Raw genomic sequence first — 26,260 nt, forward strand, 5'->3', positions numbered from 1 at the left:
ACACCCAATTCAGCAGTAGTGATAACTGGTGGACTTTCCCTTCTTGAAACACTCATTTCTTAGATTCTAAAACACCATTCTTTCCTGGATTTTCCTCACCTCCCCGAGTTCTTGAAGTCTCGTCTTCCTTTACAAAGCTTATACATGGTTGAGTATTGTTGGCTCAGACCAAAGTCCTCCTTTCTTTCCACACCTCTCTGTAAGTAATTTCATTTATTCCTAATGCTTTAGTCCAGTCTCTTGGAAGATGACCCCCACATTTGAATACCCAGCCCTGACTTTTCCTCTCAGCTCTATGCTCATATCCTCAAAGGTCAGTCTGACATTTGTGCCCATAGATCCCTGGTTTCTCAGATTTAATATGTCCAAACTGAATGATGTCTTTTCTCTCAAAAACCCGCTCATCCTTCAGTCTTTCCCTTTAACGAAATGCCTTTGACTGGTTACTCTTTCAGGAAACCTGCTGTTTTCTTAGAATCCTCTTCACCCAACTCCACCCCAGTTAATTCTACCTCCCAAATATACTTGGAAAGATCCCTCTTCTCACCAGCCCACCACTTCCCTGAGTTATGGCAACATTCACTCAATTGGACCTCATGTCTTCTCTCTCTCCTTCTAACAAGATTTCCCCACAAAGTAACCAGAACAATTCTTTGTAAAAGAAAATCCAATCACTTTTAACTCACTGAATAAAATCCGAACCCCTTACAGTGTATAAGGGCTTCTGTGAGATGATCTCTGCTCAGCTGTCAATGTTTACCTGAGCCACCTTGCCCTAGCCCCTTGCCTCCTCCTCTTCAGCCTCACTGAACTTTCTCAGGTCTTCAAAATGCACCTTGGGATGATGTGTTCACTGACAGGAATGTTCCCCTCCCGTGGCTGGCTCCAACCTCTCATGAAGCCCTACTTTATCTCCTGAGAAGACATCTTCGTCTCCATCAATGCACCCTGATGGGTTTCCTCCACAACACTTTAGTGCTGAAATTATGGATCTTATTAATTTATTTACATCTTTATTAATCATTTCTCCCATCAGACTCTAAGTGGCACAAACAAAGAAACCGGGACTTGCACTTAATATTGCTAGTTCAGTGCCTGGTACATTTTAGGCTCTCAGTAAGTACATACCGAATGCATAACAAAATGGCTATCTATTCCTTTTCTGAACGGCCATCCCTTTGTGGTATGCAAAAGCTTCTCACTGCCCCCAACACAAAAAAAGTTCTCAAAGGACCTTGCAGTGAAAAAGAAAATGTCAAGCTGGTTTCACTGCTCCTCATGATGGCCTGGAACTGGTAGTCAGGGAATTTATTTAGCTTCAAACTTTTAGTAATAATTTGTCCTGCTACTTGAGCTGCTTTGCACTGATAAAAGCTCTGGAAATCTATAGCTTAAAAATAATTTCATCTCATTTTTGCAAAATAAGTTGGGCAAATACATAGGCTTTTACAACTGGAAATTACATTAATTCAAAAAGATATATATATATATATATTAAGGCCTATACATGCAGAGTGCTGTGGCATGAGGTATGGAAGTGGGTGGGATATAAAAGATGAGCCAGGACCTCTGCTCTCAAAGAGTTTTGCTTCCTCCATTACTCTTTCTGAAAATGTTCAGTTTTTTAGAACCTAATGTTCTTATTTCTATTTTTATTTTATTTTGGAGAGAGAGCATGCATGTGAGCAGGGGAGAGGGCTGAGGGAGAGGGAAAGAGAGAATCCTAAGTAGGAACCAAGCTCAGTGTGGAGCCTGATGTAGGGCTCGATACCACAACCCTGGAATCATGACCTGAGCTGAAATCAAGACTCTGAGCTCAACTGACTGAGTCACCCAAACAACCCAGAACCTAGCGCTCTTCTTAAAGCACTACACAAATTAAATATTTTCAACTGAGATTAAAAGAACTTTTCTCTAACTCGAATTAGGGATAGAACAATTTAACAGGCATTTATTAAGTGGTTGTGATAGTCAAAGAAGTGTTATCCGGTCAGCTTACTTTGGTAAGTTTATCTTTACTATATCATATATTTGAAAATTTTTGATCTAAAAAGCAGAAGCAAATCAAGGGAAATAACATCCTCAACATAGCATAAAGGTTTCCTCTCTTGTATCAGAAGACAATTGTCCCGAGAAGCTATCCTGTCAAAAAGCTACCATATGAAATAATCTTAATTATATGTAAATGCCCATTTTAATAAGCACTCTTCTCTGAAGCAAACTTTTCGGGAAAAAGGAACACATGCCTCTCTGTGACCCTCTTTCTTTTCTTCTCTCTCTTTCATATCTCATAGCACTTTTATCTTACAGCACTTTCTATAACGAATGCCTGTTAACAGTCTAATTATATTGGTAGAATCACAACTTTTGAGTCTTCTACTAAAAGTGGTCCCCTGTAACAGCAGTAAGTGCTGCTTTGCAAAAAAATCTTTTTTTTTTTTTAATTTTTTTTCAACTTTTTTTTTTTTATTTATTTTTGGGACAGAGAGAGACAGAGCATGAACGGGGGAGGGGCAGAGAGAGAGGGAGACACAGAATCGGAAGTAGGCTCCAGGCTCTGAGCCATCAGCCCAGAGCCCGACGCGGGGCTCGAACTCACGGACCGCGAGATCGTGACCTGGCTGAAGTCGGACGCTTAACCGACTGCACCACCCAGGCGCCCCAAAAAATATCTTGACAGAAAGCCAAAGGAAAATGGTGGAGGTACGTGTTTCCCATTCTGGCCCATTCTGTGCCTCATTTGGTAGCACAATTGCTTCTGATTGTATGGAGGGTCTCTTGGGCTGTGACCGCTTTGTGTCCAACGTTTAAAGAATACGCCTCCTTCCACAAATGCCCAGGGTTCTGGTCTGCATAGCTTTGTCATTTTTATTTTGGCACCCAGTTCCTGTTGCTGAGTACAGGCAAATCGCAGGCACTGCGAGCACCTTGCTGCCTCTCCCCTGTGCTTTGTGAAATGATCTTTCTTTGGCACTGTGCTAGGAGGAGTTTCTATACCTCTCTGATTCCAGATGGAATTAGAACACACTCAGGATTAAGAAGTGCCTGAAAAACTCTGTCCCATTACTTCAGTGCCTATTTCTCTTTGGCTGTTTATCCAATTTTCTTGCTATAAGTACCCATTACAAAGTAACCCTCTGCCCCAAGTTGACTCTGGGCATATGAGACAGGAACCAGTATTTTCCTTAAGTACATGTTCAGGATTTGCAAACTTATGAGAGATGCCTTCAAAGTTAAAAAAATAAAGTGGTTCTCATGGCATAAAAATATTTCCTGAGCAAGCAAGCTGACATAAAGACTGCACACTAAAAAATAAATCCTTTCTCATATTTTTTATTTATAGTATGTTAATAATGGGTAGCTGGCATTTATAGAATGCTACATAAAATATATGGCATTCTGTTCACTACTAAATTTTGGATATAAGACTGTAGATAAGAAAAAAACGTGATTTCAGCATATAACTTCTTAGAATTTTAGAAAACAGGCATTTACATAATGTGACTTTAAAATCATAGCCTGCTTTGGGGCCCCTGGGGAACTCAGTCAGTTAAGCGTCCAACTCTTGGTTTTGGCTCAGCTCATGATCTCATGCTTCATGAGTTCAAGCCCCACATTAGGCTCTGTGCTGTCAGTGCATAATCTGCTAGGGATTCTCTCTCTCTGCCCCTACCCTGCCTGTGCGCTCCCTCTCTCTCTCTCTCAAAATAAATAAAGAAAAACTTAGAAAAATAAAATCATAGCCTGCTTTGATCAAATATTATACGTTAACCTGGGATAAAATATTTCCAGAATGCTGTAAAAACAGAAAAAGAAAATAGTGGAGATGAATGAAGAAATAGGGAAAATAGTTGAGGGTATTCATTCTGAAAAGCATAACTAACTATTATGTAACATGGCTGCATGCATTATGTAACATGGCTGCACATGGACATTCTGTTTAGGACTGTGTCTTAAAGCAATGGTTGATAATTCAATAGCATCATCTTAATTTCACAATGCAGAGGTATAAGATAATAAACTCCCCATGTGTATAACGGAAACGAGGGCTCTTCTAGTTATTGAAATACACACATACACATTATACAATTTATGCTGAAAACAAGTGTCTAGAAGGGAGAAAACCTATAATGATCGCAAAAAAAAATTCCATTCTCATGCCAAATATATTACATAATACAATTAAAATTTATAGATCACACAGCTTGTCTGCAAAGTATGGTTAGTCCTCAGACCAGCAAGCATCAGCATCAGCTAGGAATTTGTCAGAAATTAGTATGCCCATCCCAGACCTACTAACTGGCCAGTCAATCTATGTTTTGACAAGAATGTCATGGCATTCTGATCCAAACAATACTGAGGAACTGGGGCAGGATACAGAGATATTGCAAGAAATCAGGATAAAGACTGGGGTTTGTTGCTGAGTCTGCATTCTAGATCTTAGAAGAAAACCTAGAATTTATTTATGTTTTTAGGTTTCTAGGCTATCCAATCTAATAATCTAGTTTACAGGGTCTGAGTGTGGAGGAGAATCTGGGGAGAGTCTCTGGTTAGAAGGCAGGCAGTCATTTATTCGCCCTAAGCTCTTTTAGGAATGGGAAGCACAGACATAGGAAAATGAACAGGGGTAGAGCCAGCAGGACAGGGGTTAGGGTCCCAACTGCTCCATGTAAAGGTCTGAAAAGCCACAGACAGTATCATTGAGCCTAAGGAAGCCGGCATTCCCAAGTACCATGAAGCTACACCCTTAATTCTCTTACCCTTGAGAAATGTACCCATCTGCTTCTATTAATTTCTCACAACACTCAAATGGGCTAATTTCACATTATCTCACTTGTCATTTTCCTTCTATTTCTGTGAGAATGAGGATGAGAAAAGAGGACGAAAGAAAGAGAAATAAACATCCCCAGGACAGGAGCAGAAGGACCACGTGCCCACCCCTAAAATAAGTAGAGGGGAAGATGTGGAGACTTCCTCCACGTCCCCCCTTGGCCCCTGAAACCATTCTATTTGCCATGTGGAAAATAGTAAGTGATAGTGATTCAGCAATTATAGCTCATCTTAATAGGAGCTACTAAAACAATAGATGCAACAACTGCCACCACCAGCTTTGCCATGGTTCTCGCACACCAATCCCTCCGAGGTAAGCACTGCCGTCCTCACTTTAATGAGGCTGAATCGCTCATCCAAGAGTCCTGTGAAGGCCAAGATTAAAAGTCAGGGCCATTTGGCTGAAAAAGCCCATGTTTTTCCACTTTGCTACTTCTGCCACAAGCTCCAGTAAAGTTGGTACAAAAAATTCCATAAACAAAAGTATGAATTAGGTAGTTTGTCTCCAGTGACACTGAATCTTCAGAAGCTCATGCTTACTCCATCCTCTCCGTCAAAATCTGCACTCAGGAATAGGTCTGGCAAACTCAACTGACAGTAGAGATTTTAATTTCAAAAACAGAACTGTTTGGCTTACAATGAGATGAATATCATACCAAAAACTTGGTACCAACAGCAATTTAATTGCGAAAACTGGAATTTGTAAAGATGATCAGTTAAAAAGATTTCCCTTAACACGGCCAGTGTTTGAATTAATATCTACATAAACAATTCTATCAGGCATCCTAAAGCTTAAATACGTAATAGCAGAAGAAGGAAGGTGTTTAAAAATCCTATCAGACTGTGTACCTTCAATTATATTTGGATCTTGTATCATATCAGGAAATCTTTGTAAACCCATAATGCTTACAGAAGCAACTGATAAGCTATTTAAAACTACAGTGCAGCTTAGAAAATTACCATATCAGTAAACTGAACAATAAGTTACTGATGGTTCTAACAGTGCCTGATATACTTCCTGGATAGATTCATTGAGCAAGGTAATCTGGTTTCTTACCACAAAATAAAGACAAAATACATGATCAACCTATAAAACTTCTGCAATAAATATCTCCAACAACATTTTACATTAATAAGTTCCCAAAGCGAATCTATCACTTCTGCCCAACTATCCTGTGGTAGTGAATATTTAAGCTCAGAATTAGTCATTGGAACTACCTCATTAGTCTCTTTCCAACATTACAGTTGTCAATTTCTGATCCCCGCACAGCTGCTAACAGCACAATAGTACTATATAGATGAAGACATTTTACTAAGTCATTTGTGAGTGATGGCATTCAAAATGAGGAACCTGTAACAAAGGATATATAATTTGATTAAATGATACTTATTTAAAAGTGGGCATTTTAGGGGAGCCTGGGTGGCTCAGTCGGTTAAGCATCCAACTTCAGCTGAGGCCATGATCTCATGGTTCATGAGTTCGAGCCCCTTGTTGGGATCTGTGCTGACAGCTCAGAGCCTGAAGCCTGCTTCAGATTCTGTCTCCCTCTCTCTCTGCCTCTCCCTTGCATGCTCTCTCTCTCTCAAAAATAAAATAAACATTAAAAAAATTTTTTAAGTGGGCATTTTTTTTTTTACGTTTATTTATTTTTGAGAGAAGGAGAGAGACAGAGCATGAGTGGGGGAGGGACAGAGAAAGAGGGAGACACAGAATCAGAAGCAGGCTCCAGGCTCTGAGCGCTCAGCTCAGAGCCTGACGCAGGGCTTGAACTCACAGACTGTGAGATCATGACCTGAGCTGAAGTCGGATGCTTAACCGACGGAGCCACCCAGGCACCCCTAAGTGGGCATTTTAATCAATGTGGTACAATGGTTATAATCCCATCTGTAGCTTTATATTTCATGATAATATAATTTATATGTAACACAGTATTAAAATGGCCGGAGTTTTCCACAACTGCTGTAATCTTGGATCAAGTTTGTTAGCACCAGCAACTGTGGTCCCATTTCTCAGCCTAGACACTTCATTCATTATTCGGGAAGTCAGCTTTCCATTACTATATGTAATAGTAAGGAATGGCTTACAGGTGAATCAATGGAAACTGAAAATGGAAAGCCAATGTTTTGCTTCTCAGTTTTATTCTTCTTCTTATAACCTGATCTGCTCACAAGTGGTTAATCTAATGAATCTGTTGTTCAATATCTCATTTTCCCCAAAACGTTTCTCTGTGAGAGAGTTCTGGCAAATAACAAAATGACAAGCAGTGAGTATTTCACGACCCTGTCCTTGGTCTCATGCTCTTTCTTATCTCTGCTTATCTCTTATCTGTATCTCTCCCCAGAACTATGTTTCCCTAAATTAAAAATGTTTCTACAACTGGTGAATTGAAGATGCCCTTAATACTTCTCGCCTGTCAATAAAGCACCTCTGAGGCATACCAAATGAGTACCTTACCCACCCCAAAACATCTTTCAAGACAGCAAGAGCTGGGCTGATTCGCTCTACTAACCCTGTTCCCGTGCATATTTGGAACACAGTAGAGGCCATTTAGTTCACCAACTGAGTAATGTATAATGATCTTTTGTCAATATCAATAACATTATGTAGCAATTCTAATTCATTAAAATAACTTAGCTTGGAATGTTTGCTTGCTTAATGGCTGGGATGGTATGTGGACATAAATTAGAAAGAAACAGATAATGCCTATACTATTAACAACATTGTTGGACTAGCTGAAACCTATTTCTTTTGGCAACTATTTCTATTTGATGCAGTTCATTTAATCTTAAACATTCACCGAATGCCTACCATTTTCTGGGTACTCAGGGGAGAAAGATGAATTAAGTAGAGGATCCACCCCCTTTGAGGCATCCACACTCTAGTTACGAAGAAAGCCATGTGAAAAACCAATGTTTAAAGTACAATCTATTAAGTGCAAAAACAGTTTGGGACTGTAGAAGCAGAACAGTGGCAGAGATCAGCTGCCTGGCAGGGTCAGACCATTTCATCAATGAGAAATCATTTAAAAATTATCACCTGAAATATGTTAATCTTAAAAACTAGGGTGCACCTAGGTGGCTCAGTGGGTTAAGCATCTGACTTCGGCTCAGGTCATGATCTCATGGTTCGTGGTTTCGAGCCCTGTGTTGGACTCTGTGCTGACAGTTCAGAGCCTGAAGCCTGTGCTTCTGTGTCTCCCTCTCTCTCTGCCCCTCCCCCACTCATGCTCTGTCTCTCTCAAAAAATGAATAAATGTTGAAAAAAATTAAAAATTAACAGACTCTCTAAGTAAATGTATGATTCCTTAGTGCCATTATTTCCCACTTATAAAACTGCTAAAAGCTTTAATCACTCTCTGTTAGATATTATTTCATTCACATTTAATACTTAAAGGACCTAATCAAGTAGGGATCTATTTCCACACCCCTTTCCTGCCCAAGGCAAATCTTTTTTTAAAAAAATCTGTATTCATGTTTTCTACCACCCTGCAATGATAGAGTAAGATATAATCCAATCTGGACCTCTTCTCCTTCATTGATTGACACATTTTAAGGACCCATACTCTAGGGAGTCAGGTAGTAAATAATACTGCAAGTTAGGCACATAGCTAACGTGCATTGTTAAATAACTGTATTATCAAGGAACTCAACTGCTTCACTCTATGCTAATAAAACACCTTGTAATCAAAAGCATTTGGACGGGGCTGATTGCTACTATTAAATCTCTAAAGCATAAGTAAGAGTATGCATGACTTAAAATTTGACTCTCGTATTAAGTCCTCACAATCTTTGAGATATCAAATAGTGGAGAAATATTCTTCTCTGCACAGTTTTGTATACACTACAAATGTGTAAATGAGTAATATGAGTACCAAGAGATGTAGGCATCTTGACAAAATATCTAATCACAGCAAAATAATCCACATTTTACTTGGCTGTGCCACAAACCATCTGTATGGCCTTGGATGGGACACTCAAATTCACTGAATCTCCTATGTGACAAATGAATGGACTATTCTCTGTATTTTGAGGGGAGAAAAATAAACTAAATTAATGGAACTGAACTAGATGCTCTCTAGAGTTTCTCTAGGCTCAAACATTATGAAAGCTTCTAAAAAGTGTCTTTTAGAAATTTTCTGTAGCCTTTCATCCCAGGTTTTGAAATGAAATCCCACTGTCAAATCATTTCCAGACATCTGGAACACCTAATCCATCCCCAGTGTAAGATACCAAGGCAGTTAACAATTAAGCTGTTATTAGTGAATCATGTGTTCTAAACGGCCACTTGCTGGGCCCTATTATTTTAGTGTCACAACCATGACCTGAAAATAATACAGGCATTTGAGAAACTCATTAACTTGTAGAACCCCGAGGTGCAGTTTATCATATCAGAGAAATCTACTAGAGAAATCCCAGTAGGAACACATGTGTTCCTAAGCATATAAAACCTCGCCAGAGTAAGAAATATCTGAAAGTGTAAGACACATCATTCTTCAAAATATTCCCTGGTGAAAAACTTCGTAAGTGGCATACTGAACTGAAAACGGCCCTTCACACTTGCGAACTAAGTAAGACACTTTCAATGGGAATAATACATTTACCTAGATCTACATAACACATGCACATACCATAACTGGCACAGCCAAAGTGTCTATTGCAAATAAAAAGCACATCCTTAAAAGAATCATTACAAAACACCCAAAGAGAAAAAAAGAACAGGGAAGCCCACAAAGTAGGTCAAACCAGCATCACCCTAGAAATTATGCAAATCAGAAAACATTTGGAGTAATAATCGTATATAAGGCTCCAAACCCACTCAAAAGATGCTTTAAAATAAAATAGTGAAACTAACGGGCAGAGGGACCCATGGGGGAAAAGATAAGCTTGGGTTATAGGAAAAAAAGAAACATTCTCACATGCTATGTATGTATCTTAATGAAGGGTAGTGGATATAAAACAAAACATAAAATATTATTCTGTGCTTATGTAGCTCAAGTTGCTGCAACTCAAGACAGATGTACAGGGACTGAAGATTCATCAGAACATTCCTTTTCATCATGCATTTCTTTTTCAGTCCGAAGGGAGACAGCACCAAAACAGAAACCAAATGGAGCAGGCAGAAAGTGCTCTGGTTGAGAAAAAAGAAAATGAACACCGGGAGGGAACAGGGCTCATCTGTGTAATATTATGAATGACTCAGAGTAAAAACAGACTTGCTTATCAAGTCTTGTAGAAGCTACTTCTAAATCTGATTTTAGCTACCTTTAGGAAGAGGAGTTAATATATAACACAGTGACTCTGGCAGAGAATACTTAAGGATTCGAAATGGGCTTGGATAAATTTGTGAATGGCTGAGAAAAGCTGAGGTTAATTCCTATCCTTTATATTGGATGCAGAGAGAACAATTGTGCCCTCACAGCCTCCATTGGCGACATCTGATTGAAATGCTAGGGTGGTATGGGCCACAAATCTGGCAAGTTCTATTTTTTTCATGTTACACGAAATATATCAAGGTGTTATTTATTAAATATACTTCTAATAAATGGATTAGAAAAGCCTACAGGCTGGCTGTATATTCCAATCACATTCTTTCTCCATGAGAAAATGCTGCCCAGTGATTGTCCTTATCTGATGCATATATAAAAATGTCTGGCTTTGCTCTTCATCAAGTCCTTAACAAATTTTTGTTGATACATAGTGATGAGAGCTAGAAATGAGTAATTTAGCAGAGTTGTTGTGAGTGGCTCTTTTCAGATTTTCAAGAGTAGAAATAGTTTCAGTAGAGAACAAAATCCTAGAACAACTCGTTGCTTCCTGGTAAATGACATCAGATGCTGAGATTAAATACAGAGAACCAATCTGGGGTTAGGAAACCCTACAACAACAGATATGTGAGCATGGCTCCTGCAAGTTTGAGATACCTAAGAAAACACACTGTGATGGAGAAGAGAACACAAGGGATTTACTGACAGCTCAACCAGGAAAAAAGAATTTAGGTCTGACTTAGATATGAGACAGGCTTTGTTCAAGTTCAATCAGTTCCATCTCTGAAATGAAATTGCAACGGGACAGGATTTCTTTAAAAGAGTTATAGTTGCTTACTAAAAATTAGTTGGCTCCCTAGTTTGATGGAAGTTACTACCTCGTTTTCATTGTTGGACTTTCTTGTGGTTGTGATTGCTGAAAGAAGAACCTCTATTTACATGGTCTCTTATTTATTTGAGTTCACTGAACCTAATCTAGATCTGGAGACCTGTAATCGTGCTTCTGGCAAAGAACAGAGGGAACTCTGTTTAATTAAAAGCAAAAAAACCTCACGTTCATTAAAGCTAACTAATAACTACATTCTCCTCACACACTATCGTTATTACTTAATCAAAAATAGATTTCCCAGCCACTCTATTGACCATATAGAATGGCCCCTCAGCAGTGTAGAAATGTTCCATCAAAGCAGGAACGTGTTCCAGGGGAATGGCATCCACAAAAGAAGGGACCCTGGTAGGGATCTATTGTCTTAACTACTTTTTAGAGCAGCATCGGTTAGCCAACAATAACCAATCCTATCTCTTCCGAAACTCAAAACCGATTAAATTGACCTCTGTATTTAGAAACGATTACCAAGGAGTTCAGCAAACCTTACTTCTGGTAGTGGGCTGGCCGGTTTGGTTAGGATTCCTCCTACATACACAACATTAGGCAGAGTGGGTCTCGGGAACTCCAGTGCTACATCTGTACACAGCATCCACAGACTGGACCCATGGACCAAGTCATACATGGACTTCTCCGGCAGCAGGTTGTACTTCTGCATTATCCTTTCATACTTGGGAAGAACCAGAAAGCTGACCCCTAATCTGGAAATGAGGTAAACGCCGGTATTTTTCATCCTTTGCAGCAAGTTCATGTGGTCTGTGAGGAGTGAGTTAAACTCCGGGACGTAAGCTAATGGGGCAGGAGCACCCACTTCAGCAGGATACCAGAGGCCAGTTGAAAATACAGCATATTTAACCCCTAAAAGATGCGCTATCACAAATCCACACATGTCATTAGGGTCCACCAGCAGCAGGTCAAACTTTTCCTTTTTTAGACCCTGAATCAGGGCATGGTTGCCAACCACCATATCACAGTTCTTAGTATAGTGATCCAGTATGTCAAACAGTTCGATTGCTGTCAATCTCCCAGAGAAAATATTCCGCATTTTGGACTGCAGGAAAGCATCCGAGGTGGTACTGTTAAAAATCCCTGGGTAGCGCTGGAGGCTGTAATGATTAGATGGCGCGATGTCTCTGCCTTCAGAGAGAAGAAACACTGTACGGTGGCCTCTCTCGTGCAAGGCTGAGGCTAGTGTCTTGAAAATGTACATATGGCTTTCAAACATAATTGGCGGCACGATGATGATTTTGGCAGCCTTCGCTATCCCAACCGCACTCCACAGGAGCACGAAATACGGAGTGTAAGACTTCATCGCTGAAATGACAACCAGAAAAAGACTTAAAACAAAGTATAGTCCTTACCATTCAAAACAAACAATCACAAAGACTTCTTTCAAAGTATTTGATGATCCAATATTTTGTCTAAGGATCACTGTTGAAAAGTATCCTGATATTTGTTCTAATTACCTCTCTATTTTTAAAAGATAATTTTTTAAAGTACAGAACTGACAGCAAAGCTGACAGAAACTGAAATACATTTAAAATATATCTGTTGCAGAGCACATAACTCCATCAGTAAGAGAGAACTAGATACTTTCTGAGAACTAGATTTCAGAAATCTGAAATAAAACTTCTATAAGATTGAATGAAAGATCTCTCTTCTTCGAATAATCACAATGAGATATCTATGAAACATTGTTTATCTTCCTTTAAATTTTTTTTGATGTTTATTTATTTTTTGAGAGAGAGACAGAGCAGGAGTGGGGGACGGGGAGAGAGAGAGATGGAGACACAGAATCCAATGCAGGCTCCAGGCTCTGTTTGAGCTGTCAGCACAGAGCCCAACCAGGGCTCGAACCCACAAATGGCGAGATCATGACCTGCGCTGAAGCTGGCGCTTAACCAACTGAACTACCCAGGTGCCCCAACACTGTTTATCTTTTAATTGAACATTAATGTTAATCCCAGGAAAAAGGGCCAAGATTTTTGATTTCTGGGTGCATCAGCATGTATGTGTCTCTTTAAATCATTTTATCACAGCAGTTACGTTCCCAATTATGACCAAAGCATACCAAAGAAAGATTGTTTTAAAAAATAATCCTTTCAAGTAACAGTTCTATATAAAGGACATTTTTCTACAGGAAAGATTACCTTTTATGTGAATTTCCCCTCTATCTAAATACACTTATGTATCCTGGCAGTCTCTATGTAATTTATAGCAATTTGCTAATTCGTTTCCGGACATTAAAAGAAAAAACTTTTAATAGAAAAGTTCAAGGGAGTTAACCAGATCTATGTAAATGTTTATAGAAATGATTGATTAACAAGTGTGTGCCAGACCACACTTCCTGTGTTGTACTTGTAAGTGAGGTGCAAATGGCAAGTTAGATCATGGTTGTACAGGTGATACCTATCACTTCTACCTTTTCATGTTAGTGGATTATGTACAATAGTTAGAGTTGTCCTCAATCCGTTTTTAGAAATAAGTGTTCTACCTGTGGGGTCTATATAGTGTGCAAACTCCTCCTACCCGACCCAATATAATTTTTACTTAGACTCTAAATTAGCCTCCAAACTGAAAACAAACAAACAAACACACAAACAAACAAAACCCATCTAAATAATAATTACCCGTACAAACTGGATATTTTTACTTCAAGGAACAACTTAGAATAGATTTATATGCACATCACCAAATCAATAACCATTTTCATTCATTATCATATATTAACTACCCTACTTGTACAAATTCCCACCATCTAAATGAAGTTTTAGCAACTATACCTTCTCAACATTCAAACACGCTGCAAAAAACAAAAAAGAAATCAATAGCGGGCAAATGATAGATTCTTCTCATATCAAGATTTAAACTATAGGGGCGCCTGGGTGGCCTGGTTGGTTGAGCGTCCGATTTCAGCTCAGATCATGATCTCACAGTTCATGGGTTCGAGCCCCGCATCGGGCTCTGTGCTGACAGCTCAGAGCCTGGAGCCTGCTTCGGATTCTGTGTCTCCCTCTCTCTCTGCCCCCCCCCCCCCCCCCGCTCACTCAATCTCTCTTTCCCTCTCAAGAAAAAATAAAAACTAATTTTTTTAATTAAAAAAAGGACTAAACTACAAAATACGTTATAATTCCAGGTGCCTCTTCTCTCCCTCCAAGGAAATTTTCAAACTATTTCTAGATGAGTTGATACTGTACCATTAAGAGTAAATTGGAAGTAATGCCCATTATAAGCATAGAAGAGCCTATGTTAACTATTGCTTGAATTAATGAGGGCTTTAAAAAAACAAATTTAGAGAAAACACTATTTCTATAGCAATGAAGTAAGTTTATTCTATAATTACAAGGTCAATGAAGAAAAAAAATTAAATAGCCAATTCTGGAGGAAACTTTCCAGTCCTTCATTCCTCTGTACCATCTCTCTAATGTATCTCTCTGGTGCAGGCTCCCAATTCCAAGGAATTAAAAATTAAGGATTTTCAGTGGACACGTTCTCAATTCGAGGGATGAGATTTATGCAAAAGCAGTTATTTCAGCAGCTAGTGTCCACTGCTGTGATTAATACTACCTGTCATGGTTTGCATGTTCAAGAAGACATACCAACTGATGGACTAATGGTAGGAACGGCTTTGTCTACTGTGTTTTGCATCTAGCTGAGCAGTGAACACACAGTTCATTCAGCTACAGTTAAAACCACTGCTTTATCTATCATAGACACATAAGACACAAAACAAAACACAAAAAATAATAGTAGGGAAACAAATCCTTTCCCTGAGCTTTTTACTTGTCTTACTTTTTTATTTTAATATTTTATTTCAGAAATTACTACAAAGTAAAATGACATAATTTTCTGTGATTTTTTTTTTAATGTTAATTCAGTTTTGAGACAGAGAGAGAGAGAGGGAAAGATAGCAAGCGAGGAAGGGGCAGAAAGAGAGGGAGACACAGAATCGGAAGCAGGCTCCAGGTTGTCAGCTGTTAGTACATAGCCCGACACCAGGCTCGAACTCAGGAATCAGGAGACCATGACCTCAGCTCAAGTCGGATGCCCAATCGACTGAGGAAAATGGTTGCTTTTTTAACGCACAAGTGCTTATGTTCAAGAATAGCATTGTTCAAAAGAGTTTTCTGTGAAGATGAAAATGTTCTCTATCACGACTATCCAATATTGAGCAGCTGAAGTGTAGTTAGTGTGATCGAGGAACTGAATTTTAAATTTTAACATGTGGCTTAATTAATTTAGTACCAGTGGCTACAGTACTAATATAAGGTTAGAAAAAGTGCATACATTCTGTACATATAGATTTTAAAAGTAGTTATGTAAACATACCAATATTTGTGGGAAAAAATATCTTCTAAAAACAATGTCTACTGATGCTTTGTGAAAAAAAAATTAATGACCAACAAAGAAGCATCATTTCTACAGATATAAAATTGTTCAAATATAAAATTAATTATGAAGTACTACAACAGCATTTTACTCTGATAAACATTGTTGTGGCGGGAAACAGAATGAGCAACACGACTACCAACAAATGGTGAGGCTATTGCCAGTCCAGACTTATCAGGATGTGTCTACTGATAAGCTGGAGTTCACTAATAGTAAAAACTTCTGCTCTGAGAAAGATAATGCCAAGAGAATAAGAAGATAAGCCACAGACTGGGAGGAAATAATTGCAAAAGACACAGCTGATAAAGGACTGTTCTCCAAAATACACAAAGAACTCTTAAAATTCAACAAGAAGAAAGCAACCAACCTGATTTCAAAAAGGGCCAAACACCTTAATAGACAACTCACAAAGAAAATCTACAGATGGCAAATGAGCACATGAGAAGACACTCCATACCATACATCAAGCAAATGCAAATTAAAAGCACAATGAGATACTACTACACACCTGTCAGAATGGCCAAAATCCAGAACAGTGACAACGCTAAATGCTGAAGAGAATACAGGGCAACAGGAACCCTCATTTGTTGCTGGTGGGAATGTAAAATGGTACAGCCACTTTGGGAGACAGGCTGGTGGCCGCTTACAAAACTAAATATACGTTTACCATATGATCCAGCATTTGTGCTACTTGGTATTCATCCAAAGGAGCTAAAAGCTTATGTGCACACAAAAGCCTGCACATGGATGTGTATGGCAGCCTGATTCATAATTGCCAAAACTTGGAAGGAACCAAGATGTCTTCTAGTAGGTAAATGGATAAATAAAGTAGAATGGAATGTTACTCAATGCTAAAAAGAATATGGACTACAAGCCATTAAAAGGAAAGAAACTTAAATGCATATTACTAAGTGAAATGTATATTACTTATACTATGCATATAATAGTGTAAATAACAAAGGATTTTAATTTAACATTTTTTTTTAAATTTTTTTTTTAACATTTATTTATTTTTGAGACAGAGAGAGACAGAGCATGAACGGGGGAGGGGCAGAGAGAGAGGGAGACACAGAATCGGAAGCAGGCTCCAGGCTCTGAGCCATCAGCCCAGAGCCCGATGCGGGGCTTGAACTCAAGGACCGCGAGATCATGACCTGAGCCGAAGTCGGATGCTCAACCGACTGAGCCACCCAGGCGCCCCTAATTTAACATTTTCTACAATGGACATGTAGGTGTTACTCTTCTCTTAATAAAAATAATAATCATTGCTTTTAAATAATATGTGATAAAAAATCTCATTTATAATAATAAAGTACATAAAATGCCTTGAAATTAACTAAAAAGGATATTTGTTTGCTATCCTAAGTATGGCAAGCCTTTCTCCAAAGGCATACACATGGAAATAATACTAAATATTTAGAAATACTCTACTACTTTAATGAAAGGTGGTATTTGAGAAAAGTCAATCGTTCCCATATTATAAATTGATAAATCAGACTAGTGTTAATTTTTTTTAATACATCCAATAAAAGTGTTGCACTTTAAATGATCACTGGAAAGAGGTGGAAAATGAGCATAAAGCAAAGAAAGAAATCCTCATTACAGATATTATTAGATTCGACTACATAATCATTAAATATTTTGGGAATGTTTAAGACATCTGGCTGGGGCGCCTGGGTGGCTCAGTCGGTTGAGCGGCCGACTTCGGGTCAGGTCGTGATCTCGCAGTCCGTGAGTTCGAGCCCCGCGTCAGGCTCTGGGCTGATGGCTCAGAGCCTGGAGCCTGCTTCGGATTCTGTGTCTCCCTCTCTCTCTGCCCCTCCCCCGTTCATGCTCTGTCTCTCCCTGTCTCCAAAATAAATAAATGTTAAAAAAAAAAAATTAAAAAAAAAAAGACATCTGGAGCAGAGGTTTCCAGCCTGAGATGGCTAACTGAACATAAGTGTTTCTACTGCTTTCTTCCTAAAGCTTCTTTAGAAATGACAGCCAAGAATATAATAGGGAATACCTAATATCTCTGAAAATTGTTATGAGGAAATGAGGTGTGGGCAGGGCTACAGTCATCAGTGAAATGGATTTCTAGAAAACAAATGCCAAGAATAGCTTATTGAGGAATAAAAGTGAATGGAAGAAGTCATGACCCAGAACACACAGAGAATCCTGTAGCAGAGGTGAAAACTGCTTCCAGAATGGCTGAGAGCTTCAGTGGACAAGTCTGGGAGCAAGAGTGGTGGGAGCAGCAAGAAACCAAGGGGAAGAGCTCTCTAAAGAGGAGATAGAGTTGTTTCCCCCACCTATCACATCTTCTCTTCACTCCCATGGGTGCAAAGCAGCCGCAGCCGCAGCCGCATGTACTGCCCAAAGTAAAAATGCACATCGGTTCCCTAGATGAACAGATTGGCGGCCCGAAGAGTGATGAGAACTGATAACAGGGTAAAACCTCTTAATGCTGGTTTACAGGAGGTGGCTTTTAGCCCCTTACCTGTCACCCTAGAGAAAGTACTGGTCACTGAACATGCCGCATCCATACACACAGTTTGAACTCAACCTCCCAGTTAGAGGCTAGGAGCTTAAATTTGCTGAATGACTGAACAAAACAAACTAGATTTTACTTTCGTGAAAATTAGCAAGTACATCATTTTGAATGACAACACAGTTTTAGGCAGTTGGTAATAATATGAATCGGTGCAAATGTTTTGAAAAACAACTGGCCCATCATTTTATAGTTATTTATGTAAGTACTATAAATCAGGTATATCAACATATATGTACAAAGATGTTCCTGTATTCACTTCTAACAGCAAACGGCCAGAAACTACCAGGAATCCAGCAATAGAGGATTAATCACATCATAGTACATTTTACAATGGAGTATTATAGAACCATCAAAACTGAGTTTTAAACATTTTTAACATGAGAAAATGCTCATAACATAAAGAAATAAAATTATATGCATTATGTATATACACTAAATGATTATATCGATGACAAAGTAACTTATCTGATAACAAACTTATCAGAAATCTGCAAACAAACCGAAATCAGAAATCTGGATTGTCAAATTGAGGAATTTTGTTTTCTCCTCCTATTTTATATTTCCGGGCTTTTGAAGTTTTCTACCAAAACTAGATAATATTTATAACACACTCATTCCATTTCCATGCCTCTTTAGCTGCAGCCTTACTCCCACTCTCCTCTTGGAGTCCAATGTCTAAAAATATCCGTGTCTATTTGCTGGGCTCCACTTACTCCCCAAATGATTACAGCTTGCATGGTCTCCACCACCACTCTGCCCAAACACTCATTGTTGAGGGCACCAAATACCTCTTAATATTCACACAAATGCCCTTTTGTTCCCCCAACACTTCCCTGATTGGACTTCTCTCTAATGCTATACATTGATGATCAATCCCTTCTCCCCTCCAAATTCTCTCTTGGCTCTGAGATGCCACTGCTACTTGTACTCCACTGTCACAATATTGAAGAAAATCCGGAATTCAAAGACTCTAAACAAATTTCCTTTTGCATTTCAGCTCTCCCTTTCTTCTTAAATTAAAAATTATCTATATACTTGCATTTGAGACAAGAAACAATGCCAATTTTAATAAAAGGACCCACCTCAGGGCATAGGGAAGCCGTTTAACATTTAGGGGTAAATGGATTCAGCAAAACAAGGATATCAGAGTGGCACTTTACTTGAACGCTGCAAATCCAAAACACTCATTTGCAAAAGTGATCCCTCTAAGACCAAACCCTTAGAACACCAGAAAAAAATAGATTAGCTATATTTTTCCTGTTCCTAAGCCTCAATGGTTCACTTCAGCTGAAATCTGACACCAGAACACCCCATTACTCTACTGAGACTTTTTTAAAGATAAAAAAAAAATAGGCTTCATTAACCCCTGATTTTTCTTATTTTCTCAAACAGGAGTCTAAAAAATACCAGAGTCTAATACCTTACTAGACCTCTAGCAACCTTACTTTAAAGTGCTATTTCCATCTACTTATGAAAGAAAGAAAGAAAGAAAGAAAGAAAGAAAGAAAGAAAGAAAGAAAGAAAGACGGGGAATGGTCTTTGGCTACCACATGAAAGAATCATTTCTCTGGTTTTTGCTATTTGAGATTAAACCATGAATAATACTGAGCTGGAAAGCATACATGAGGATGAACTATATATATAAAAAAAAAAAATGGCAAGCACATAAACTACAGGAAAGAAGTTAAATTTTGACAGCCAACCAGCCTAGCAGCTTAGCAATTCAGGAGCAAAGGGAGAAAACAAGAGAGTGAGAGAATGAGAGGGAGAGAGAGAGAGAGAGAGAGAGAGAGAGAGAGAGGCGCAAACCAAACACAGACTCTTAACTCTAGAGAACAAACTGATGGTTACCAGAGGTGAAGTGGTTGGAGGTATGGGTGACATAGGTAATGAGGATTAAGGAGTGCACTTGTGATAAGAACCAGGTGATGTATGGAAGTGCTGAATTGCTATCTTGTACACCTGAAGCTAATGTTACACTGTATGTTAACTAAGTGGTATTTCTTTCTTTTTTTTTTATTTTTATTTTTGAGAGAGACAGACAGAGACAGAGGCAGAGAGTGAGCAGGGGAGGGGCAGACAGAGAGGGAGACACAGAATCCAAAGCAGGCTCCAGGCTCTGAGCTGTCAGCACAGGGCCTGACTTGGGGCTCGAACTCACTGACCCCGAGATCATGACCTGAGCCGAAGCCGGACGCCTAACTGACTGAGCCACCCAAGGCATCCCAACTAAGTGGTATTTCGATAAAAACTTAAAAAAAAAAAAAATAGACTGTCATTTTAAATAAGAATCAAAGTGTTTTCGCATTAAAGGAAAAAAAAAGGCTAATGGGACATTTAAAATCATGTCTGTATGTGGCGAATTGAACTATTTAGAAAAAATAGATTATGTAGTCTGGTAAATGAACAGCTAAAATTCTCAGTACTTTTTAAGTTTCTCTGGCATTTAATTATAATGACTGCAATAACATGAAAACAACATGTCAATCATAACTGCCACCAGAAGTCAACCTTGGTACTACATGAAATATTAGAATAATTTCATCTGTCTTCAAAGCACCTTTTATAAGTAAACCTAGGAAAATGCCATCCAGAAAAAATAAAGAAAAATAAACAAAAATCAAATCCATCAAAATAAAGACTAATTAGACATCATTACTAGTGCTTTTAAATAAATGCCAATAGCATTTTTCATAGAAATAGAACAAAGAATCCTAAAATCTGTATGGATCCATAAAAGACCCAAATAGTGAAGCAATCTTGAGAAAGAAGAACAAAGCTGAAGGTACCACAATCCCAGATTTCAAGATATACTACAAGTCATAGTAATCAAACAGTATGGTACCGTCACAAAAACATAGAGATAGACCAAGAGAACAGGATAGAGAGTCCAGAAATAAACTCACACCCAAGTGGTCAAGTAACCTACAACAAAGAGGCAAGAACATACAATGGGGAAAAGATGGTCTTTTCAATAAATGGTGTTGGGAAAACTGAACAGCCACATGCAAAAGAAACTGGACCACTTTCTTACACCATCAACAAAAATAAAGTAAAAATGGATTAAAGACCTAAATGTGAGACCTTAAACCATAAAACTCCTAAAAGAAAATATGGACAGTAATCTCTTGGAAATCAGCCTTAACAACATTTTTTTAGATATGTCTCCTTAGGCAAGGGAAACAAAAGCAAGAAATAAACTACTGGGACTACACAAAAATACAAAGTTTTTGCACGGCAAAGGGAACTATAAACAAAACAAAAGGGCAACCCGGTGAATGGAAGAAGATATTTGCAAAGGACATATCCAATAAGGGGTTTATTTGCAAAATATACAAAGACCTTATACAACTCAATACCAAAAGAAAAGCCCCCCCAAAATCTGCTTAAAAATTAGGCAAAGGACCTTAATAGACATTTTTTTCCAAAAAAAGACATACAGATGATCAACAGACCCACAGAAAGATGTTCAACATTTTGGAGGCCACTTTCAGGCAAATAGGCTTGAGCAACGGAATATAGAAAGGGCCCACAGAGACCACCTGGCTGAATACACACAGGTCCATCAGGCACCCATATCTCAAAATATCCACAGGCCCTAACCAAACAATGGGCTACTTACAACTACGCACAGTTACCAAAAAAGGGAAAATTCCATAGGCCCCCATACTCCTCACTTTCCCTCAGTAAAAGAAGCCCCCTCCTGCCTCCTAGCAGATAGCCTCTCTGCGGTCCTGCCCTCTACTGCCTAGTGGTTTATTCAATAAATTTTTAGCTCCTATGTTCTGCTTCAGGTGAATTCTTTCACCTCCTTTGTCTTGGGCTTCCATAGATCCTCACCTCAGGGGCTCCCATCCAATTCAGAGACATCCCATTTAGGCACCACAAACCTCACTAATCATCAAGGAAATGCAAATTAAAACCACAGTGGGATATCACCTCACACCAGTCAGAATGGCTAGTATCAAAAAGACAAGAGATAATAAGTGTCCTGGAGGATGTAGAGAAAAGGGAACCTTGTGCACTGTTAATGAAAGGTAAATTAGTGCAAGGCAAAGTGGAAAACAGTATAGAGATTCTTCAAAAATTAAAAACAGAAATATCATATGATCCAATAATTCCACTATTGGGTGTTTACCCAGAGAAAATGAAAACACTTAATTTGAAAAGATACCTGCACCTTTATGTTTATTGCAGCATTGTTTACAATAGCCAAGACATGGAAGCAACCAAAGTGCCCATCGATAGATAAATGGATAAAGAGGTAGTATATATGCACAATGTATTACTCAGCCATAAAAAGGAATGAGTTCTTGCCATTTGCAACAACATGGATGGACCTAGAGGGTGTTATCCTAAGCGAAACAAGTCAGAGAAAGACAAATACTGTATCATTTCCCTTATATATGGAATCTAAAAAAAAAACATGAACAAACAAAAAACAGACTCTTAAATACAGAGAACAAACTGGCAGTCGCCAAAGGGAAGGAAGTGAGGGAGGAGGGTGGGGGTGAAATAGATAAAAGGGGGTTAAAAGGTACATCTATAAAGAGGTACAAAAGTTGTAAAACAAGTCATGGAATTGAAATGTACAACACAGGGAATACAGTCAATAATATTGTAATTACATTGTACAGTGACAAATAGTGACACTTATCATGGTGAGCACTGAGTAATGTACAGGATTGACCAGTCACTATTTTATACCTAAAACTAATTATTGTACACCTAAAACTAATATAACACTGAATGCTAATTTTACTCCAATTTAAAAAAGCAAAAAAAAAATCTAATTTCTGTATCCTCTAGCACAATTTAAGGTCCAAAAAGGTTGAAATTTTAGTAAAAGTAGGTAACTATTTTATTTCCATTGTTAACCATGCAGTAAGTGCTCAATAAATAGTTACTGAATGAATTGACTGCAATTGTGATTTTGAGCCAGGGTACTATGTAGTTGGACCATAGGCACAGCCACTAATGGTCCCATTTTTTTTTTTTTCTTTAATCTTAAATGAATGAAATGTAATTTTATCAATTGTCTTATTTCTAAACAAAATTCTAAATCAAAAGCTTTTTGCCTGAGGTACTGACATTAGTTACACATCCCAATAATGGAGAAAGTTTCTAGGATAATGAATATTGCAGTTGGAGGAAGAAAGTATCAAAGTATAGGTTCCATTTCAGTTTTTACTTAAGTCTAGGGGTCTTTTTCATCTTATTTGTTAACTTCTTACACATTCAATTTGCAAGTGACCATTATATTAAATAACAAAAGAATGTGACAAGAAGCTGGAATTTGTTGGATGCCATAATAGGCATACAAGAGACTGCTGTGGCATATAGTTTTCTTTTCTAGTAATGGAATCCTCTACTTCTACTTGGCTCACAGCCAGAAAGACCTAAGACATTTCCTAGCCTCTCTAGGAGCTAGTTTGGGCCATATAAGTAAGTTCTGGTACATGTGCATGGGACAGAAGCAAAAGTGATATGTGCAGTTTCTAAGTTATGCCTTGAGAGGTTTCAATTTTCACCTTCCTGCTAGCAGGAATGAGCACAGGGTAATGATTAACATCCTGGACTGACCACGTAGGCAGAAGTATAAACCAGGAATAGTGCAACAACAAAGATACTTGAATCCACACTGTGGAAGCAGAATACCAGCCCTTTTCCTTGCTTATGCTCATTACGGCCATTCTCTGTGACACAACTAAACTACTGTCTTAAAGGCACTTTATTTTGAGTCTCTGTTTCCCATACTAGGATGACTAACCATCCTGCTTTGCCCAGAACTGAGATTTCCAGGATGTGGAACTTTCAGTGTTCTATCTGGACAAAATGGAATGAGCTGGTCCCTCTATGGTTTGTGACTTATATCCTAATGTAAAACTATCAATAAATAGCATATCTTATAAAGAGCTCCACTGTACTATGTACCTTCCCTGCATTACAGGCTTTATGAGCATGATCTCATTTTACACTGAGAGACCATACTAAAGAAAAAGTGTTGTTCCCATTTTACAGACAAGGATAGTCAGACTGAGTAGGATAAGAACTTGAGCAGGATCTACATGTAGCATACTGCAGAGGTTCATATCCATTTTTAACCTACTTTTATCCCACCATAGGAAGGGAGGAAGAAAATAAAGCTGAAGAAAACTGTAACTGTGGGCTAACTCGGGGATGGCTCCATTTTATTGCTATAGAGTTATTCAACAGCCCAGGTTTAAGCATTCATCTTTCATATGCAGGCAATATCTTGAGTTCTGAAATTAATTAGGACTGTCTTCTTGCAAGTAAACTACTAAAAGGAAGGAGTCCCCTAAAATCACACTATGAAATGGGAACACCTTGACTGGGTGTGGGAGGGTGAGGAGAGATAATTTAGAAAATTAAGGCCACCCATTGTTGGTTAATATTCCTTCCCACCTCACAAAAACTGTTGATCTGGCAATAGGCATTTTTAATTAAGTAAGGGTGCAATCTGGGTTAAAAAAAAAAAGAAAGAAAGAAAAAAGAAAAGAAAAGAAAAGAGGAAAATAGAGAAGAAAAGAAAGGAAAAGAGAAAAGAAAAGAGAAGAAAAGAAAAGAAGAGGAAAGGAAAGGAAAGGAAAGGAAAGGAAAAGAAAACAACAACAACAACAACAACAAAAACCCTACACTGCCAACAGAACCACTCAGGTTGTCTGTCAGTCGTTAATAAAGATAGATAACTTAGATTTTCGAAACTACCACTTTCCCAAATTAATGCTTTTTACTCATTGAGAAAAATCACAGATACTTACGTATATGTATGGAGGTGCACGATTTAACTACAAAAATTGAACTGGAATATGCTAAATGCAAAGAAAGAAATTGGGCTCCATTTCACAAATTAAAAAAACAAATAAATCCAGGGGCACCTAGGTGGCTCAGTCTGTTAAGTGCCTGACTCTTGATTTCCTCTCAGGTCATCATCTCACTTTGTGGGATTGAGCTCCACATAGGGCTCTGAGCTGACAGCATGGTGCCTGCTTAGGATTCTCCCTCTCCCTCTCCCTCTCCCTCTCCCTCTCCCTCTCCCTCTCCCTCTCCCTCTCCCTCTCCCTCTGCTCCTCTCCTGCTTGTTGTGCACTCTCTCTCAAAAATACAAAACAAACAAACAAAAAACAAATCAAAGCTACTTGTCAAAAGCTTTTAGCCAAAATTTCTAACACATTTTTGCTTTTTTGGATACTATTTGTGTCTAATAATATCAAAAGGCACAACAGAAAATAGTCTATTATTCACACCACATTCCTAACACTCTCATGTCACCTTAAAGAAAACAAGATGAATATAAATTTGTAAAAAGAAACACACAGGCAGATCTTTCTTCATACACACAAAATACTGAAAGGAATAAACCAGTAGTAAAACCATTCAAAATTTTTAATCCTGCACCTGGGACTTAGACTAGTGCCAAGGAGCGCACGAAAACCTCCTCGCGCAGGAGAGGTCATGAAGAATGTTTTTTTGTCCTTTGTTGTCGTCCCGCACTCCGAGTTAGCCGCACTTAACACTTGCCTACACTACCAGTATCTATTCAGACATCTAGTACAGATGATGAAGCTGTCAGGAGAAACCCAATGCTCTTCCCTTATCAGTGATAGCTGGCCCAGGCCCTCCTGGGGCCCTTCTCTGATCATCAGGTGGGGGGAAGTAAGATAAAAACAAGAAAAAAAAAAAAAAAGGGAAAGAAAAATAGGATAATATGGATACCAACAGACATTGCAACTTAGTACCTTGGATATAATATGGGTCAAATTAATGCTTGATAACAGTGATTAAATTATTTTAAACACACATATTTAATCTCATGAAATGGTTCTCCAACATTCCTGTCCTAAACAATCACCTGTGGTGCTTATTAAAAATGCAGATTCCGGGGCGCCTGGGTGGCGCAGTCGGTTAAGCGTCCAACTTCAGCCAGGTCACGATCTCGCGGTCCGTGAGTTCGAGCCCCGCGTCGGGCTCTGGGCTGATGGCTCAGAGCCTGGAGCCTGTTTCCGATTCTGTGTCTCCCTCTCTCTCTGCCCCTCGCCCGTTCATGCTCTGTCTCTCTCTGTCCCAAAAATAAATAAACGTTGAAAAAAAAAATTTTTTTTTTTAAAATAAAAATGCAGATTCCATGGTTTCTTCATCACACAGGCTGTTAGGAAGTCTGGGGAGAAAGAACCCCCAAAATCTGCATTTCTAATAAGCATTTGGAGATTTTGATGCAGTTCAACCACCGGATTGAGAGACAAGGATCTACTACTCAATCCTTATGTGCATTAAGAGATACGTAAGTGATTCAAAGGGCATGTGGATCTGAAATATAAAGACCCGAGTTAAATT

At 38.6% G+C, this 26,260-nt stretch overlaps 1 protein-coding gene across 3 annotated transcripts in view; it reads right to left on the reverse strand.

The window, feature by feature from the left end:
* Positions 1 to 26,260, reverse strand: part of UGT8 (UDP glycosyltransferase 8) — an 86,461-nt gene that overhangs the window by 43,742 nt on the left and 16,459 nt on the right. For all 3 annotated transcript variants that reach the window (XM_025921926.2, XM_086704326.1, XM_086704325.1), the window contains one exon: positions 11,471 to 12,294. In XM_025921926.2, coding sequence (XP_025777711.1) covers positions 11,471 to 12,292 — 822 coding nt within the window. In that variant the 5' untranslated portion in view covers positions 12,293 to 12,294. The remainder of the gene's footprint in view (positions 1 to 11,470; positions 12,295 to 26,260) is intronic.

This window comes from Puma concolor, chromosome B1, assembly GCF_028749965.1.
Source record: "Puma concolor isolate L17-30 chromosome B1, mPumCon1.1.hap2, whole genome shotgun sequence".
Taxonomy (NCBI): domain Eukaryota; kingdom Metazoa; phylum Chordata; class Mammalia; order Carnivora; family Felidae; genus Puma; species Puma concolor.